This window comes from Eublepharis macularius, chromosome 11, assembly GCF_028583425.1.
Source record: "Eublepharis macularius isolate TG4126 chromosome 11, MPM_Emac_v1.0, whole genome shotgun sequence".
Lineage (NCBI taxonomy): Eukaryota > Metazoa > Chordata > Lepidosauria > Squamata > Eublepharidae > Eublepharis > Eublepharis macularius.
In genome coordinates, this window is record NC_072800.1 from 90,686,642 (window position 1) to 90,703,930 (window position 17,289).

The 17,289-nt window shown below is 43.6% G+C and overlaps 1 protein-coding gene across 4 annotated transcripts in view; it reads right to left on the reverse strand.

Annotated features, from left to right (window-relative positions):
• OBSCN (obscurin, cytoskeletal calmodulin and titin-interacting RhoGEF) overlaps positions 1 to 17,289 on the reverse strand; it is a 293,495-nt gene that overhangs the window by 239,151 nt on the left and 37,055 nt on the right. For all 4 annotated transcript variants that reach the window (XM_054991181.1, XM_054991180.1, XM_054991179.1 and 1 more), the window contains exons 7-15: positions 15,513 to 15,788; positions 13,076 to 13,351; positions 10,874 to 11,149; positions 9,789 to 10,070; positions 8,671 to 8,952; positions 6,871 to 7,152; positions 5,304 to 5,579; positions 3,420 to 3,695; positions 1,267 to 1,533 (exon numbers count right to left, since the gene is read on the reverse strand). In XM_054991181.1, the coding sequence (XP_054847156.1) occupies positions 1,267 to 1,533; positions 3,420 to 3,695; positions 5,304 to 5,579; positions 6,871 to 7,152; positions 8,671 to 8,952; positions 9,789 to 10,070; positions 10,874 to 11,149; positions 13,076 to 13,351; positions 15,513 to 15,788 (2,493 nt within the window). The remainder of the gene's footprint in view (positions 1 to 1,266; positions 1,534 to 3,419; positions 3,696 to 5,303; positions 5,580 to 6,870; positions 7,153 to 8,670; positions 8,953 to 9,788; positions 10,071 to 10,873; positions 11,150 to 13,075; positions 13,352 to 15,512; positions 15,789 to 17,289) is intronic.

Genomic DNA, 17,289 nt, shown 5'->3' on the forward strand with positions numbered 1-17,289 from the left:
AATATAGTTTGCTGTGCAAGCACTGAGTCATTTGGGGGATGTCGTATCACAATGTTTTCTTGGTAGACTTTTTACAGGGTGGTTTGCCATTGCCTTCCCCAGTCATCTACACTTTACCCCCAGGAAACTGGGTACTCATTTTACCAACCTCAGAAAGGTAGAAGGCTGAGTCAACCTTGAGCCGACTACCTGAACCCAGCTTCCACCAGAATCGAACTCAGGTCGTGAGCAGAGCTTGGGCTGCAGTACTGCCGCTTACCACTCTGCGCCACGGGGCTCTAAACCATGTAATATATATGTGAACATTTTTGGATATTACAAGCATATTAGTGCTCTTCACCTCCCTTCATTTTAAGTATATTGCAAATAAAACTAATAGTAAATGCACAGTACATCATTACTCATCATTATTAATAAGATAATTAACTGCTTCCTTATTGAAGTGAAACAAATTCTCTTATATTAAAACAATGATCCATAAATTATATATTTTAATAAATAATAAAAATGTTATTTACTTCAAAATATTACAGCATTGAATAATTCTACCCCTCAAATGTGCTTTCCTGAAGAGTTCTACTCGCACGATAAAAATATTTTTAAAATTGTGAATAGAATTCTCCAGGAGACCCTCAAAATGGATACAGGGCTATGTACTATGGTCTAGTACTTACCGTTCCAGGGTCAGGCTATCAGCTGCAGTGGGATGAAAGACTGACGTGCAGGAGGGGGGCCTGAAATACCTGAAAGCCTCGGGGACCGGCCAGGGGTTAGCACAGCTCTGCATGTGGAATGAGCAGTAGGAGAAAAAGCCCGCCCTCCACAGCTCCTTTCTATCCACAAAGGCGCACTGGGCAAAAATGCAGGACCAACAAAACCTTTCCTGCCTCCACGTGCAAGCTCTGGGTGCATTTCCCACCACAGACCCCATTTTGAATGTGAGAGCAAACAAATGAGAATTGGGTTGAGGTTTCCCATGTCTCATGTAGTCAGACCCTTCGCCCCTGAATGTTTTCCCAAATGGTCTCCAACGCAGGCCTTCACCTTACGGCTTACACCACTTTCCCTACAATGCTCTCTCTTTCCTCGCTGCTCTATCACAAGGCAAGTCTTCTTTATGGATGATCCACCATGTTCCTGATCCCTGAAAAGGACAACACTTTGCTTTCACATGTTCAAAGTAGGTAGTTACAGGAGGATGCAGTCTTAAATGCCCTTTGGCAGATAAGTTGCCTCCCCCACTGAGGCCTGGACTTCAACCCATACCTATGGGGGTGACATGAATGCTGCACTTGTCATCTCTTGTTTCACAGCAGTATTCTCCTTTGTCTTCTGTCCGAAGCCCCGTCACCACCAGGACACGTTTTTCACCAATCTCGTGCATTTGGTAGCGCTTGTTAGCTTTAAGCTCCACTCCGTCCTTGCGCCAGACAACTTCGCCCCTGGGCTTGCTCAGTTCACAGCTCAGAGTTAGCGTCCCTCCGATCTCAGCTTTAACTGGCTCCAACTTCTTGGCAATTTTCACGGGAATTTCTGAGATTTGTTGGGAAGAGGGTAAAAGTCACCAACACGCATACACCAAGAAACAAATTTCAGGTGGGTAGCCATATTGGTCTGCAGCAGAGCAGCAAGATTCAAGTCCAATACCAGTTGGGGTATAAGCTTTCGAGAGCCAAGCTCCCTTCATCAGATATATACCTTGAGAAAGGAGCTTGACTCTTGAAAGTGGAAAACGGATTGCTCTGTAAAGTGTTAGTGGACTCGAATCCTACTCCAAGAAACAAGCTTCTCAAACATCTGTACAATTTTGCCACTGCGGACTGCCCCCTTCTTATATATACTAAACAGGCAGTTCTCAAAGAGTCTCTCTACACAAGAATGCTCAAGTTTAGAGAGATGTAATGCTAGCTGGGAAGCATAGTTTAAAAAGACAGAGCCCAAGGTTTTGTCAATTTCACCTCTCTATAGAGCCGGCAAAGATTGCTCCTCAGAAGGTTTGTTAATTTCCTTTTTGCCTCTGGGACTGGGAGGTGAAATTGACAGAGCCTTCTGAGGGGCGCACAGGAAATTAACAGACTCTCTGAGGAGTAATCTTTGCCTGCTCTATAGAGAGGTGAAATTAACAAAGCCTTGAGGTCTGTCTTTTTAAACTACGCTTCCTGGCTAACATTGCATCTCCCTTCACTTGAGCATCCTTGAGTAAGAGGTCTTGTGTAGAGAGACTCAAAGACTGAGGCAGGTTTTCTGCAGTCCTGACCTGATTTTCCATTTACTGCCCCAACACAGAGGAAACCAGACAAACAAAAGGAGAATATGCAGCAGCTCCATACTTGGGCAAAAATCAGTAGTGGACCAAAAGCCATAATCTAGTGCTTTATGCATTTGTACATGACAAGAATCAGCAGTTGAACTCCACTGAGCATGAACACATCTTTTCGCTGTGCTGGTGTGAGCCATTTGCTCGTCTCTCCTCCTGTAGCTCCAGGAGTTTGCTTGAACATTTTCCTCCCACAAGTTGAAATTTTAACTTTAGAATCCCAGCTTGGGTGTAGTAAGTAAACTTCAGTTAACCAGCTGCTAAACAACCCTTTGGCACATATGAAGCTCTCTCTCACACACACACACACAAATTCACTGGGGTCTGCTCGACAAGACATGAGATGGGCCCATAAACGATGTTATTTGCAATTATATGGAGATGAACAGATTGATCCTAGATCCTTAGACCTGGCTTAATAATCCAGTTTGGCTATAAATCAGGGGTGACGTTGGGAGATGTATGAACTGGTCCTTCCATGGTTTTTAGCCCCATTTTCACTCATGTTGAATAATAGAAGGGAGCATTCAGATGCCACAGTGAACTGGATATTTATCAAGCTGGGAAGTTTTCGACCCTGTTCAATGCAATTAAGGAGAAGGAAGGAAGAAGGCACAACAGGCACGGGTAAATTCATGGTCAGCTGGAGATGTAGCTTATTGCAATGTGGCCATGCTCTCAGAATTGTGAGGAAGGTCTCAGAAAGTGCCAGAAACAACAACATTCAATTTATAACTTAACACCCACTCAGAGCAGTTTACAAAGTTTGTTATTATTATCCCCACAACAACAATCACCCTGTGAGGTGGTGGGGCTGAGAGTGCTCTGAGAAGGCTGTGACTGACCCAAGGTCACCCAGCTGGCTTCAAGCGGAGGAGTGTGGGTTATGTGTCCAGAAGCTAGGTACGTATCTGTGCTGAGTGCTGGTTAAACTGTCTGGCTTCCGTGCTCCTTCTAGCTCTTTTCCCTCTGACTCACAGACCAAACAAGCAAGCACATGTAAACTGGTACATATACAGGTCACAGAATTAAAGCTTCCCTGCATCTAGCTTTCTGTTACTCTTTACTCCTCTCGTCAATAATTCTGGCCTGCTTTTCTCACCTTGCACTTGCACCTGGAACTGCTGTTTGTCACCTTTGGTCTCGCAAGTATACACGCCCGTGTCCTTCTCCTCCGCCAGCTTCACAGTCAGGGATCGAGAAGCCCCTTCTTTTCTGAACTCATACTTCTTGTTGCCTTTGATTTCGGTTCCATCCTTGAACCATTTGACCTCGGCATTATCGGGCACTACGGTCGTGGTCAGGTTGATGCTCTTATGCTCCTGAATGACAACCGGCTCCTCTTGGGCGACTTGCTTTTGGAACTTTGGCTCTGGTTCTGAAAGAATAATCAGGGAGGAGGAACGTTCTTCTTCTTCACCGATTTCTGTGAAGCCACCCCACACAAACATAAGTACATAAAACGGACAACGAGCCCTGTGAACTCAGACTAGCAGTCCACCTAGTCCAGCATCCTCTTTCATACAGTGGCCAACCAGTTACAACAGGCGATAAAGGCTGAGGCCTTCCCGTGATGTTGCCTCCTGACACTGGTATTTCTGCCCTCCAACATTGGCTGTTTCCACACATCTTACCTACCTGTGGAACATTGTGTGAAAGACCCGGAAGACAGCGTCTTCTCGCGCGAAATCGCACCAGGAAGATGCTGTTATCCGGGAGTTTTGTGCAATTTCGTGCAAAACAGCATCTTCCTAGTGCAATTCCGTGTGATTTCGCGCAAAACAGCATCTTCCTGGCATGATTTTGGCACAATTTCATGCAATCCAACCAAAAAGAAAAGCGGGCGGGTTCCACCCTAAGCCAAACCAAAACAACCAAAGTCTTGGAACCCAAGGATCACACTACAAGGGCCGATTCCAGACGGCCCCCCGCCTCGCGAAACGCCGCACGTCGTCGCGCAGAAAACGCAAAATATCGCGTTTTCTCGCGCGAGTTTTGCACGGCATCGCGCAAAACTCGCGTGAGAAAACACGATATTTCGCGTTTTCTGCGTGATGACGCGCGACGTTTCGCGAGGCTGGGGGCCGTCTGGAATCGGCCCAGGTGTGCAAATTAATCTCTATATACTCAGTGCAGTTTGACAAATATATACAGAGCATACAATAAATATATAACGACTTGCAATTAGCAGGAGATATAGTCATAAGATTATTCCAAATAGGGATTAGAAAATGTGAGTATATTTCTTCATGCAAATTATAAAGTATTATATTACTGTAAAGTATGATGTATTGTGGCTTTTGATATTTGTGTTATTGCAGTGGGTGTTTTGGCTGAACTAAATATTGGCTGTGAAGAAGAAGTGCCGAAACGAGCATAGTAAGAAGCTGGCAAGCTCGTTGCCAATTTCCCGGCCAATCTCCTGGTCCATTCAGAGGCGATTTTCAGCCTTAAGAGCCATTGTGCTTGGGACAAACACGTTGTCAGGAGGAAACAGCAAGGATAGACCTTCTGACTTTTTGCCACAGTAGCCATTGAGCTTTGGAATTCAAGGTTGAAAAAATATTTTCTTCACAAAAGTCATCGGACTGTTCAGTGGAAGGACTGTGTATATACAATGTATCTGGATGAACATATGGACTGAATTACTGTATAGTTTGTGTTATATATTTATTGTATTCACTGTATATATTTGACAATTTCACGCAAAACAGCATCCTCCTAGTGCGATTCTGCACGAGAAGATGCTGCCTTCCAGGTCGTTCATGCGATGTTCCGCAGGCAGGTAAGACGTGTGGAAACGGCCATTCTCTCTGTTCTTGGAAAACAGGATCTCCTGTCTTGCCGCCAGAAAACTGTGGTCCCATTGCCAGCTGCCATTCAGAAGCAGCTCATTGCAATCCAAGCACAACTTTCATACACATTCACGATTTCCTGCTCTCTTCTCCTCTGTATTTCCCCCTGTGTCAAAGGGAAGGGGGCTTACCTACGGCTTCCACCTTGAAAGTCAATTTTTGACCAGCAGCTTCGCAAACATACTGCCCAGCATCTTTCTTCTCCACCTGCTCGAGGACCAGTTTTCGGGAGGTGCCGTCCGTCTCCACCTTGAATTTTTTGCTGGAGCTGAGGGGTTTCCCATCTTTGAACCATTTCACCTGCGTCTCGGCACTGGCCACTTCACAGGACAAGGTGATGCTCTCCTTCAAGACAGCCTTCACCTCCTTCTGCACCTTCTCCTTATTAACAAATATATCTGCAGCTTCTGTCATGTGGGGGGAAGACAAGAAACGTCTTTTGGTTGGGGACATATTTGCCTACCCTTTACACAGGTAAACCTGCCTTGCCCTGGATAGCCCAGGTGAGCCTGATCTCATCAAATCGGAGAAGCAGGGTCTGCCTTGGCTAGTACATGGATGGGAGACCTCCAACACTCTGCTAGTTCAACTTCCAGGAATGAGTGGCCGTGAGTCAGCCCCTCATCTCAGCCCAGCCCCACAGCTGTATTGTGGGGATAATAACAACACTGGCTTTGCTCACTGCTGTGGGTGGGGCACTAATCTGCCTAGAAGAGCGGTATATAAAACCAGGGTTGCAGAGGCAGGCAATGGCAAACCACCTCTGTTAGTCTCTTGCCATGAAAGCTCCACCAGGGGTCACCAAAATTCAGCTATGACTTGACAGCACTCTCCACCAGCAGCTAGCTTTATAGTTTGTGATGGGTAGCCATGTTGGTCTGCAGTAGAACAGCAGGATTTGAGTCCCATGGCACCTTAGAGACCAACAAGATTTTCATAGTGTAAGCTTTCAAGGGTCAGAGCTCCCTTCTTCAGATGCCTTGGGGAAAGGGGGAAAACCCGGTCCCTACCAAATATGACTTTCTAGAATAATAATTTAGCTAGCAATAAATATGGTAATCAATTATACAGCTGAGGAGCTAACTACATGGCTTATGCTTATGCTTCTAAGGGCACAACATTACAAATTCTTTTGTGGGGTTTTTTTTTGACATATTTAACTGTGAGGATTGCTTTATCATTGAGAAAAATTTAACTTCTTCCTCCCCTTCTGTTTTCTCACTTCTTTTACTGCTGCTGCAGAAAACAATATGGATACTAGTAAGCTTTCCCCAATAGGATAAAAGCAACTTGGAAGTGGATTCTTCCAATGAGAAAACGGCAAGAGAGGAAAGGGTTAAACTGCCCCTCTAAGCCGTTCTTCTCTATGATAAGGCAATCCCAGCAATTAAATGTTAAAAGAAAAAAGTCAGTTAAGATAAATATACAAGAAACCATAATGCGTAGCGGTGCCTTAAGAGAGTCTTGAATAATTTCAGCAAATGAACAACATCCTAGTTTTTCTTTTTTGCATACTCCCCCTCCACACACTTTTTGCTAGGCAGAGCACTTAAACTCTATCCCTGACAACAACAAGAGAAAAATACTCAATGTCCAGGGTATAGGACAGGGCTATATTTAGCCTTCCTGATGTCGGCAACCTAACTGGGTTTCTGAGAAAAGCATCTCTTGTTCCAGGAAAGCACCTCTCACTCTCACCTGTGACATTAAGCTTGAAGGTCAGTTTTTGGCCGGCGGCCTCACAGGTGTATTCCCCGGCATCCTGCTTCTCCACTTGTTGCACAGTCAGACGTCGGGCTCGGCCGTCAGATTCTACCCTGAATTTCTTACTGGAGGTGATCAGCTTCCCGTCCTTGAGCCACTTCGCTTCTGTCTTGGCTTGGGACACCTCACAGCTGAGGCAGGCGTTCTCTGAAAGGATGGCCTTCACCTCCTTCTGTACCTTCTCCTTGTTGGCAAACACGTCCTCGGCTTCCACTGCTGTGGTGAAGGAAGGAAAAATATCCAATCAATTTCTCTCCCTTGGCAATTTACTAAGTGGGGACTGGATACAAACCAGTAGACGCTAGGAGTTCCATGAATGGAGTTTACAGCAGATACACAAGGACAATATTTGAATTAGAAACATGGTACAGGGGGATTAAATATTTCACCCAGCACCATTTTCCCAAACTGAAATTTCACTCTTGGATCAGTGCCTAAATAAACAATATCTCCAGTGGCACCTCCAAGGCTAACAACATTAATTATTATAAACTTAAGACTATTACTATCATTGTTATTATTGTTTTTTTATAGTCTGCCTTTCTCACTGTGACTCAAGGCAGATTACATAGTGTGAGATTAGTACAATCAATATCAAGGACATTTCCATAAACAATGCCATAGGGTAAATAAATGCAAGTTTAAAAAGACATAGCATTAGCAACAATCCCAGTTGAAGAAATGCTGAAACAGCATAAGCAATTCTGGGACTGGCATTAGACAACATAGAACTAACCAATAAGGTTATACATAAAGCAACAGGTGGTACATAGGAGCACATGTTTAAAGCAACAGATAGTGCATAATGCAACACACTTGTGAAGTCTTTGGTCCCTAACTCATTAGAGAAGCATCTAAAAACCCCTCCCTACAATACAGCCCTCCTATCTGTATTAAAAGCCCTTTTGAATAATTCAGTTTTGCATTGTTTGTGGAAAGCCAAGAGTGTGGAGGCTCTCCTGACCTCCTCAGACAGGCTCTTCCATAGGACAGGGGCCACCACAAAGAATGCATGTGTCCAGGCAGCTGTTGATTTCACCCATGTGCAGGGTGGCACCTGCAGGAAACTCTGTTCAGATGAGTGAAGCTACTGTGAAGGGACAGAGGGAGACAGGTGGTCCCGTAGGTATGCCAGATCAAGGCTGTGAAGAGCTTTGTATGTGATAGTACCTTGAACTGAGCACAGCAATTGATAGGTAGCCAAGGGACTGACTGCAGAAGGGGGGTGATGTTCATGCTCCTGCTCACTCCTGATAACAGCTGAGCCACAGCATTTTGTACCAACTATGCATCTGATTAAGAGAACTGTGATTCTCGAAAGTTTATGCAACAGTAAAGTTGGTTAGTCTTAAAAGTGCTACTGGACTCTTTTTGATTTTGTACCAACTAGAGTCCCAATTCAGGTGACACTGGACTTCTTTTTTTATTTTGCTGCTCCAGACTCACACGGCTACCCACCAAGGATGGATCCAGCAAGGGGAGGGAAACAATACCACATCATCACTTCCTGCAAAGATCCAGAAGTGACATCATGTCGTCAGTTCTGACAGACGGTAGTTCCTTCGCAAAGCTTGATCTAGCATAGTTTTAAATTATCTGTTCTCAGGGTAATTCTACATGTTTAACCCACCCCTTTGTCCTCACCATCTTGCCTTTTCCCAGAACAAGTGCTATAAGACACCTGGCACATCCAATATGGTAGCTTACGGAGAACAACATTCAAGGTTCTTGTACCTGTAGCAACAACTTTGAAGGTCAGTTTTTGGCCAGCGGCCTCACAGGTGTATTCCCCGGCATCCTTCTTCTCCACTTGTTGCACAATCAGCTGTCGGGATCGGCCTTCAGATTCTACCCTGAATTTCTTGCTGGAGGTGATCAGTTTCCCATCCTTGAACCACTTCACTTCTGTCTTGGCCTGGGACACCTCACAGCTGAGGCAGGCGTTCTCCGAAAGGACGGCCTTCACCTCCTTCTGTACTTTCTCCTGGTTGGCAAACACATCCTCAGCTTCCACTGCTGTGGTGAAGGAAGGAAAAATATTCAATTTCTCTCCCTTGGCAATTTACTAAGTGGGGACTGGATGCAAACCAGTAGACGCTACAAGTTCCAAGAATGGCGATTCCAGCAGTCTACTTTTTTTCCCCTTTGTCAAGCAGATCCATCGGGATCAGATTCCAATCAGGCTCATGGCACAAGGGGGTTAAATATTTAATCCACCACTATTTTCCCAACCTGAAATAGCCTACATACCAGTCCTGGATCAGTGCCTAAAGAAACAGTGATTCCATTCAGATTCAGCAATGGAGGGAAAAGGTCACACCCAACCTGGATTGCACACTCCACCTCTTTCATGACTTTTGCAACTGCTTTTCATTTACATGGCCCTCGCTACCTGCATCCTCTCCCCACTCACCACTTATATATCTCTGGCCAGTTTCTTCATACCCTCCATGCATCTGGCAAAGAGAGCTGTAGTTCTTGAAAGCTTATGCTACAATAAAGTTGGTTAGTCTTAAAGGTGCTACTGGACTCTTTTCTACTTAGGTATTAGTGTAATTTGCCACTTAAGGGTGGATGCTGATCCATAATTTTGTTGTGTCTGCTTGGGTCCTGATTTCAGACTGATTTACACGAACATACCAGTAACTGAACTGGTTCCGATGGATGGTAGTGCCTTCACAAAGCTTGATCTAGCATAGTTTTAAATTATCTGTTCTCAGGGTAATTCTACATGTTTAACCCACTCCTCTGCCCTCACCATCTTGCATTTTCCCAGAAGAGGAGTTACTTATAAGACACCTGGCACACCCAATATGGTACTATATGGAACACAACATTCAAAGTTCTTGTACCTGTAGCAACAACTTTGAAGGTCAGTTTTTGGCTGGCGGCCTCACAGGTGTATTCCCCGGCGTCCTTCTTCTCCACTTGTTGCACAATCAGCCGTCGGGATCGGCCGTCAGATTCTAACTTGAATTTCTTGCTGGAGGTGATCAACTTCCCGTCCTTGAACCACTTCACTTCTGTCTTGGCTTGGGACACCTCACAGCTGAGGCAGGCGTTCTCCAAAAGGACGGCCTTCACCTCCTTCTGTACTTTCTCCTGGTTGGCAAACACATCCTCGGCTTCCACTGCTGTGGTGAAGGAAGGAAAAATATCCAACCATTTTTCTCGAAAACTACAGTTCTCTGACAGATGCATCTGACAAAGAGAGCTGTGGTTCTCAAAAGCTTATGCTACAGTAAGGTTGGTTAGTCTTAAAGGTGCTACTGGACTCTTTTCTACTTAGGTATTAGTGTAATTTGCCACTTAAGGATGGATGCTGATCCATAATTTTGTCATGTCTGTTTGGGTTCTGATTTCAGACTGGGGGGAGGATGGTTATACGCAGGGCTTTTTTTCAGCGGGACCCCGGTGTAATGGAGTTCCAGCACCTCTTAAAAATGGTGACATGGCCGGTGGCTCTGCCCCCTGATCTCCAGACAGAGGGGAGTTTAGATTGCCCTCCATGCCGGCACGGAGGGCAATCTAAACTCCCCTCTGTCTGGAGATCAGGGGGCGGGGCCACCGGCCATGTGACCATTTTCACTGAGGGCAATTTAAACTTGAAAAAACTCCCCCCCTTGTTCCAGCTGACCCAAAGTGACATCATTGTGCAGTCTTGAGATCCACAACTGAGTTTGACCACCTCTTTTCCCAGAAAAAAAGCCCTGGTTAAATGAACATACCAATAACTGAGCCAGTTCTGATGGACGGTAGTTCCTTCACAAAGCTTGATCTAACATAGTTTTAAATTATCTGTTCCCAGGGTAATTCTATATGTTTAACCCTAACCCTTTGCCCTCACCATCTTGCATTTTCCCAGAAGAGGCGTTATAAGACACCTGGCACACCCAATATGGTAGTATATGGAAAACAACATTGAAAGTTCTTGTACCTGTAGCAACAACTTTGAAGGTCAGTTTTTGGCCGGCGGCCTCACAGGTGTATTCCCCGGCATCCTTCTTCTCCACTTGTTGCACAATCAGCCGTCGGGATCGGCCTTCAGATTCTACCCTGAATTTCTTGCTGGAGGTGATCAACTTCCCGTCCTTGAACCATTTCACTTCTGTCTTGGCTTGGGATACCTCACAGCTGAGGCAGACATTTTCTGAAAGGACAGCCTTCACTTCCTTCTGTACTTTCTCCTGGTTGGCAAACACATCCTCGGCTTCTGAAGCAAAAAAAACAGTAGGATAAGAGATCTTCAATATTGCATGTCCCCTTTTAAGGCCCTATAAAGTTTCTCTAACACAGTTCTCAAAAGAGGACCAGAGAATTATCTATTAAGTTTCCACAGGCAGGGATTCCAACCTCCAATTACTAGATGACAGAGATCAGTTCCCCTGGAGAAAATGTCTGCTTTAGAGGGTGAACTCTGTGGCTTTATACCCTGCTGTGGTCCGTCCCCTCCCCAAACCCTCCCCAAATGAATAGCATTCATTTGGTATAGCATTATAGCAATCTTTGTACCAGGTACTCTGAATTCCCAGCTTTCATTTAGGGCCAAGCTTGAAGTGACGAATTACACTTGAATGGCAAGTGAACAGACTCACATGTATTCCTCCCTGCTCGCTTGCACTTCACTTGCACTCTACTCGAATATGATTGAGTGGAGTGCAAGTGGAGTGCAAGTGAACAGGGAGGAATACTTGTGAGTCTGTTCACTTGCCATTCCAGTGTAATTCGTCACTTCTAGCTTGGCCCTTAGAAAGCAAAAGTAAGTCTTCAGGCACGTTCATTGCAGAGGTCTGATTTCCCCCTGACACATTGAAGATATTGTTATAAGAAAACTAAAAGCTGAACAATATTCTCAGCAACTGTGATGACGAACTTAAAAGCTAGAATACAGCAGCGAAATGAAAATCACAAAAAATACTTACATTAACAAACTGGTATAATAAAGTATGGGAACATTTCATAATTGAAAAAGTATCCGCTGGTCTTATTAAAGCTGAGCTCAACCCCAAACCAACTGACTTCACAGAGAAATGGTACCCATTCTTTGAATTCATCACCGTCAATGAGGTTCAGCCAGAAACAAATATATCATCCACTCATTTATTAAAATATGCAGATTTTCATATATCACTACTCAAGATGACAAAAGCTTTCACCAACCCAAGCCTCCCTAACCAAGCAAATAAAGTTCAACACAGTATAGCACAGAACTCCACCTCTCAAAAAGCTCTCGAAGAAACTAAAATCACAAATCGCAAAAAATCCTTATTGTAAATGTTAGAGTTGATGTTGGAAAAAAAGTTATATTTGTTATACATGTTGTTTAAAAAATGAAAAATAAAGTTTTTTTTAAAAAAAGCTAGAATACAAAGGGTAATGTCAAAAACCCAACACAACCTCTACCAAGGTCCAAGCTGGTATCTGAACATTTCAGATAAATGGTGGCCTCATCATAAACACAAAGCTAAGGAAGCACCCAGGCTCAAGGAAGTGACAAATACTCAAAAATCATACAGCATCATTCATCAGTGTATTTCATATATTTCATATATCATAAAGTCCCGAACCTACTTCGGAATTTTCCATCAGCCAACCATTAGGGCTTTATTGGTTGTGTAGGTTCGGAACTTTATGATATATGAAATATATGAAACACTGATGAATGATACTGTGTGATTTTTGAGTATTTGTGACTTTCTTGAGCCTGGGTGCTCCCTTAGCTTTGTATTTCTTAGGAAGTTTTTCCCTGTTGTTGATATTGGCCTCATAATAAAACTTGCTCTGGCAGGTTTCACACTAGCACATTTTTATCCCACCCCTTCCTCCAAAGACGTCAGGGTGGCATACGTAATTCTCCCTTCCCAAGTTTACACTCAAAACAGCCTTGTGAAGTAGATCCGACTGGGACACAGTGACCGATGCACTGTCACCTTGCAAGCTTCAGAGCACAACAGAGATTTGAACCAGATCCGAATCCAATCATTACACCACACGGGCTTGCAGCTATCCATTCTGAGAGCTAATCAACACGTTCAGCTTCCATCTTAAATGATTCATTTTCCCATGGAAGAGATGATCCAAATGAAAAGGCAGACGCAAATACAGTATGTTATAAAGATAACACAGCAGCTTCTTGTACCTGTAGTAATGACTCTGAAGGTGAGTTTTTGGCCGGCGGCCTCACAAGTGTAATCTCCGGCATCCTTCTTCTCCACTTGTTGCACAATCAGCCGTCGGGATCGGCCTTCAGATTCTACCTTGAATTTCTTGCTGGAGGTGATCAACTTCCCGTCCTTGAACCACTTCACTTCTGTCTTGGCCTGGGACACCTCACAGCTGAGGCAGGCATTTTCTGAAATTACGGCCTTCACCTCTTTCTGTACCTGCTCCTTGTTAGCAAATGCTTCCTCGGGCTCTGGAGTAGGAAAAACAAATATACAAACGTGTCACTTATGGTGATCGACTGCCATTACCTGTTCTCTGATGGAATACCAGCCTCCAATAATTTGATGTTTTCTCAGAACTAGAGGATAGTTTGGGAGAAACCTATTTGATTTATTGGATAACCAGTTCAAATTAGGGGGAACCAGGGCTCATTTCGAGGGGGAACGTGCAGGAAAGCCGTTCCGGCAGTTCCCCAAAGAGTTCACATGTCAGGTGGCCCCACCCACCTGACTCTCAGCCATTTGGGGCCTGTTTCAGCCTGGATTGGGGTCGAAACGGCCCGGATTGGGCCTCTGACAGGTGGTGGATCACTCTCCCACTCAGCAGCAGCCTGATCCTGACCATTTTGGGCCCCTTTTCAGCCATTTTCAGCTCCTTTTTGCCATTTTGGGCCCAATTTTGGCCCTGAATGGCCAGGATTGGGTCCAAAACAGCCAGGATAGGTGATGTCAGAGGGTGTGGTATATGCCAGTTATGCTAATGATACACTTCCGGTGCTGGCAAGGGGTGTGGCATATGCTAACGGGTTATGCTAATGAGTTCCTCCAGCTCTTTGAAATGACCCCTGGGGGAAACTCTGGCTCAGTGGTGGAATCTACGTTTTTTTTTTTACTTTATTTCTTTGAAAAGCCACATCACCATATAAGACGCTGTTTTTTAAAATCCCATTTATTTGAAAAGCAGTTTGCTATATGTCATAGAAGTTTGCTCTTTAAGAACTACACAAGTTCTATTAAGCACAGAGAATGAGCTGCGCTGTTCTTGGAACTCAGATCCAAATTGCAGGATATGGTGAAATGTTTGGACTATCCAAAGGCTTTTGACAAGGTACCTCATACCAAACACTCCTGAGTAAGCTAGCAGTCGTGGGATGGACCCTCTTCTGGATTAAAAATTGGTTAAATATCAAGCAGTAGTAGGAATAGATGGAAAGTTCTCACAATGGAAGGCACAGCAAAGTTCCACAAAAATTGCTACTGGGAACGATGCTATTTAATTTGTTCATAAATGAAATGGAATTTGGGGGTGAGCAATGTAGCGGCCAAGTTTGTGAACAATCCCAAATTAATCAGGATGATGAAAACCCAAGTGGATTGTGAAGAGCTACAAGGGGATCGCTTTAAAAAGATGACTGGGTAACAATGAGGCAGGTGAAATTCAGTACAGGTAAATGTAAGATGATGTACTTTGCAACAAAAAAAGCTAAGTTTAAAACCCCTAACTATATGCTGATGGAGTCTGAACTGGCTGAGATTGAGAGGTAAAGAGATCTTGGAGTTGTAGTGGACAGGTCAATGAAAATGTCAACTCAGCGTGAGGCAGCAATAAAACTCCATGCTGGGATTATTATGGGACTGAAAATAAAACAGCTAATATTTATAATGCCCCTCTTTGACCTAGATAGCCCAGGTGAGCCTGGTTTTGTCAGATCTCAGACGCTAAGAAGGGTTGGCCTTGATTCGTAATTGGAAGGGAGGCCTCCAACAAAGACCAGGGTTGCAGAGGTAGGCAACAGAAAACCACTTCTGTTAGTGTCTTGCCATGACAAACCCCATGAAAGGTTGTCGTAAGTTAACTATGACTTGAAGGCAGGATTTCATTTTTTCATAGATGTATGAGGCGGCCTCATTTAGAATACTATGTATATTTCTGGTCACTGTATCTCCAAAAGGCCATTGCAGAGCTGGAAAAAGTGCAGAAGAGGGCAACCAAGATGATGAAGGGATTGGAATACCTTTCCTGTAAGGAAAGGCTAAAGCATTCTGGGACATTTTAGAAAAAAGAAGACTAAGGGGACATGACAATAGTTTATAAAATATGCACGGGATGCAGAAAGCAGAAAGAGAGCATTTTTCTGCCTCTTCCGTAATACTAGCACTCAGGGACACCCGATAAAGTTGATGGGCAATAGGCTCAGGGCAGAGATGAAGAAATATTTATTTACTCAATAAGTAATTAAATTGTGAAAATAATTGCCAGTGGATACAGTCATGCTCATGACTCATGAGCATTCATGGCTTTAAGAGGGAGTTAGATTAATGATGGAGAGGTACAATAACAGCTCCCAGCCCTGGTGGGAAAAGATAATGCTTCCTTGCCATGACAACCGAGACGATTTGACCTCTGCTCACCTTTCACCTCAACATGGAATGTTAGCTTGTCATCCTTAGTTTCACAAGTGTAGATCCCTTCATCATGTCGTTTAGCATCCCTGACAATGAGTTTCCGTTGTGTTCCCTGAAAAGTGAATCCCGTTCTCTCGTCCGGTCTAATCTCCTTCTGACCCTTCTTCCACACAACAGAATCATTTGGGGATGACACCTCACAAACCAACTCAAATTTCTCAGAGAGCCTGACTGAAATTCCAGGGGCTGATCCAGCTGTGTCCATAAACTTTGCTGCTTCCTCTGAAAAACAAAGTTGAGATAAAGCGGAGTGCGTGTCAGTGATTTGAAATTACAGCTGACGTGTTTTGGGATCATCTACTACATTTTAGCTTGGATTGTGAAATTTGCATTGCTGTATGCAAGCTGAAATTCTCCAAATTTATATGACAGTACGGTTAGTGCCGAACTACAACTGATAGCAGCCCTGGGTCCATCCTATGATCGCTAACACCATTTTAATTTATTTATTTTTTAAAGATTTTATTTAAAAAGAAAAGATATAACAATAGAAAGTGCATAAAAATTTATACAAGCACTACATTTAAAATTAGATAAGACTAATAAAAAGATACATTCAAAGTATGTAACAGCACAACTAAATTGTATAATAGCTCTCATTCCCTCTCCTTAGTTACTTATACCCAAACTTTAGTATCAACAATTTTAAGTAATCATTTCTCCTGTGTTTTATCTTTTTAACAAGTTACCTTAATTTATTTTAGTTTTAACCTAAGTAATCAAAGAAATTTTTCCATTTTTCCCAAAATTTAACTGTTGGTCTATTATGCACATAAGTCGTTAATTTGACCATTGATACATATTCTTATCTATCCTCTCTGACATATCAAGGCACAAATTTATTTTCCATTTCATTGCATATAGCACTCTTGCTGCTGTCACCATGTTTCGGAAAAGGTCTCCCTGTTCTTTTGTAACATTATTTGGCAAAATGTTTAATAGCATATTTTTTGGATTTAGCTCAAACCTGAGAGCCAGTTTGGTGTAGCGGTTAAGAGTGCGGGACTCTAATCTGGAGAGCCGGGTTTGATTCCCCACTCTTCCACTTGAAGCCAGCTGGGTGAGCTTGGGCCAGTCACTTAAGAGTGGCAGGACTCTAATCTGGAGAACCGGGTGTGATTCCCAACTCCTCCGCTTGAAGCCAGCTGGGTGACCTTGAGTTAGCCATAGCTCCTTCAGAGCGCTCTCAGTTCCACCCACCTCACAGGGTGATTGTTGTGGGGATAATAATGACATACTTTGTAAACTGCTCTGAGTGGGCATTAAGTTGTCCTGAAGGGCGGTATATAAATCAAATGTTATTATTATTATTGTTATTATAAAAGTAGGATCTGTTTGGGGTGGGTGAAGTGGAATGTTGCCTCATTTCTTGCTATAAAGTCAATTATAGGTTGCCACGTTTCAGCAAAATCAGAAATGTACTGGTCTGACTCAATCTGCTTTTGTTGATCTAGAATTTTCTCCATTACTAATATGTCCCATATGTTCTTGTGCCAATCAGATAACAAAGGGAGTTTACTGCTCTTCCAAGCTGCCGCAATAACTAAGCAGGCTGCAGAACATAAAAATGCTATTTGGTTGATTCTTAACCGGGGTAGATCTGTATTTTGAAAGAAATTTTGAACTCCCCACAGCAATTTTAAAAGAACTACAATTTGTTCTAAAATAGTGTTTGTGGCCATAGGATGGAATAATGGCCACTGTCACGTGTAGTTTGCTCCTA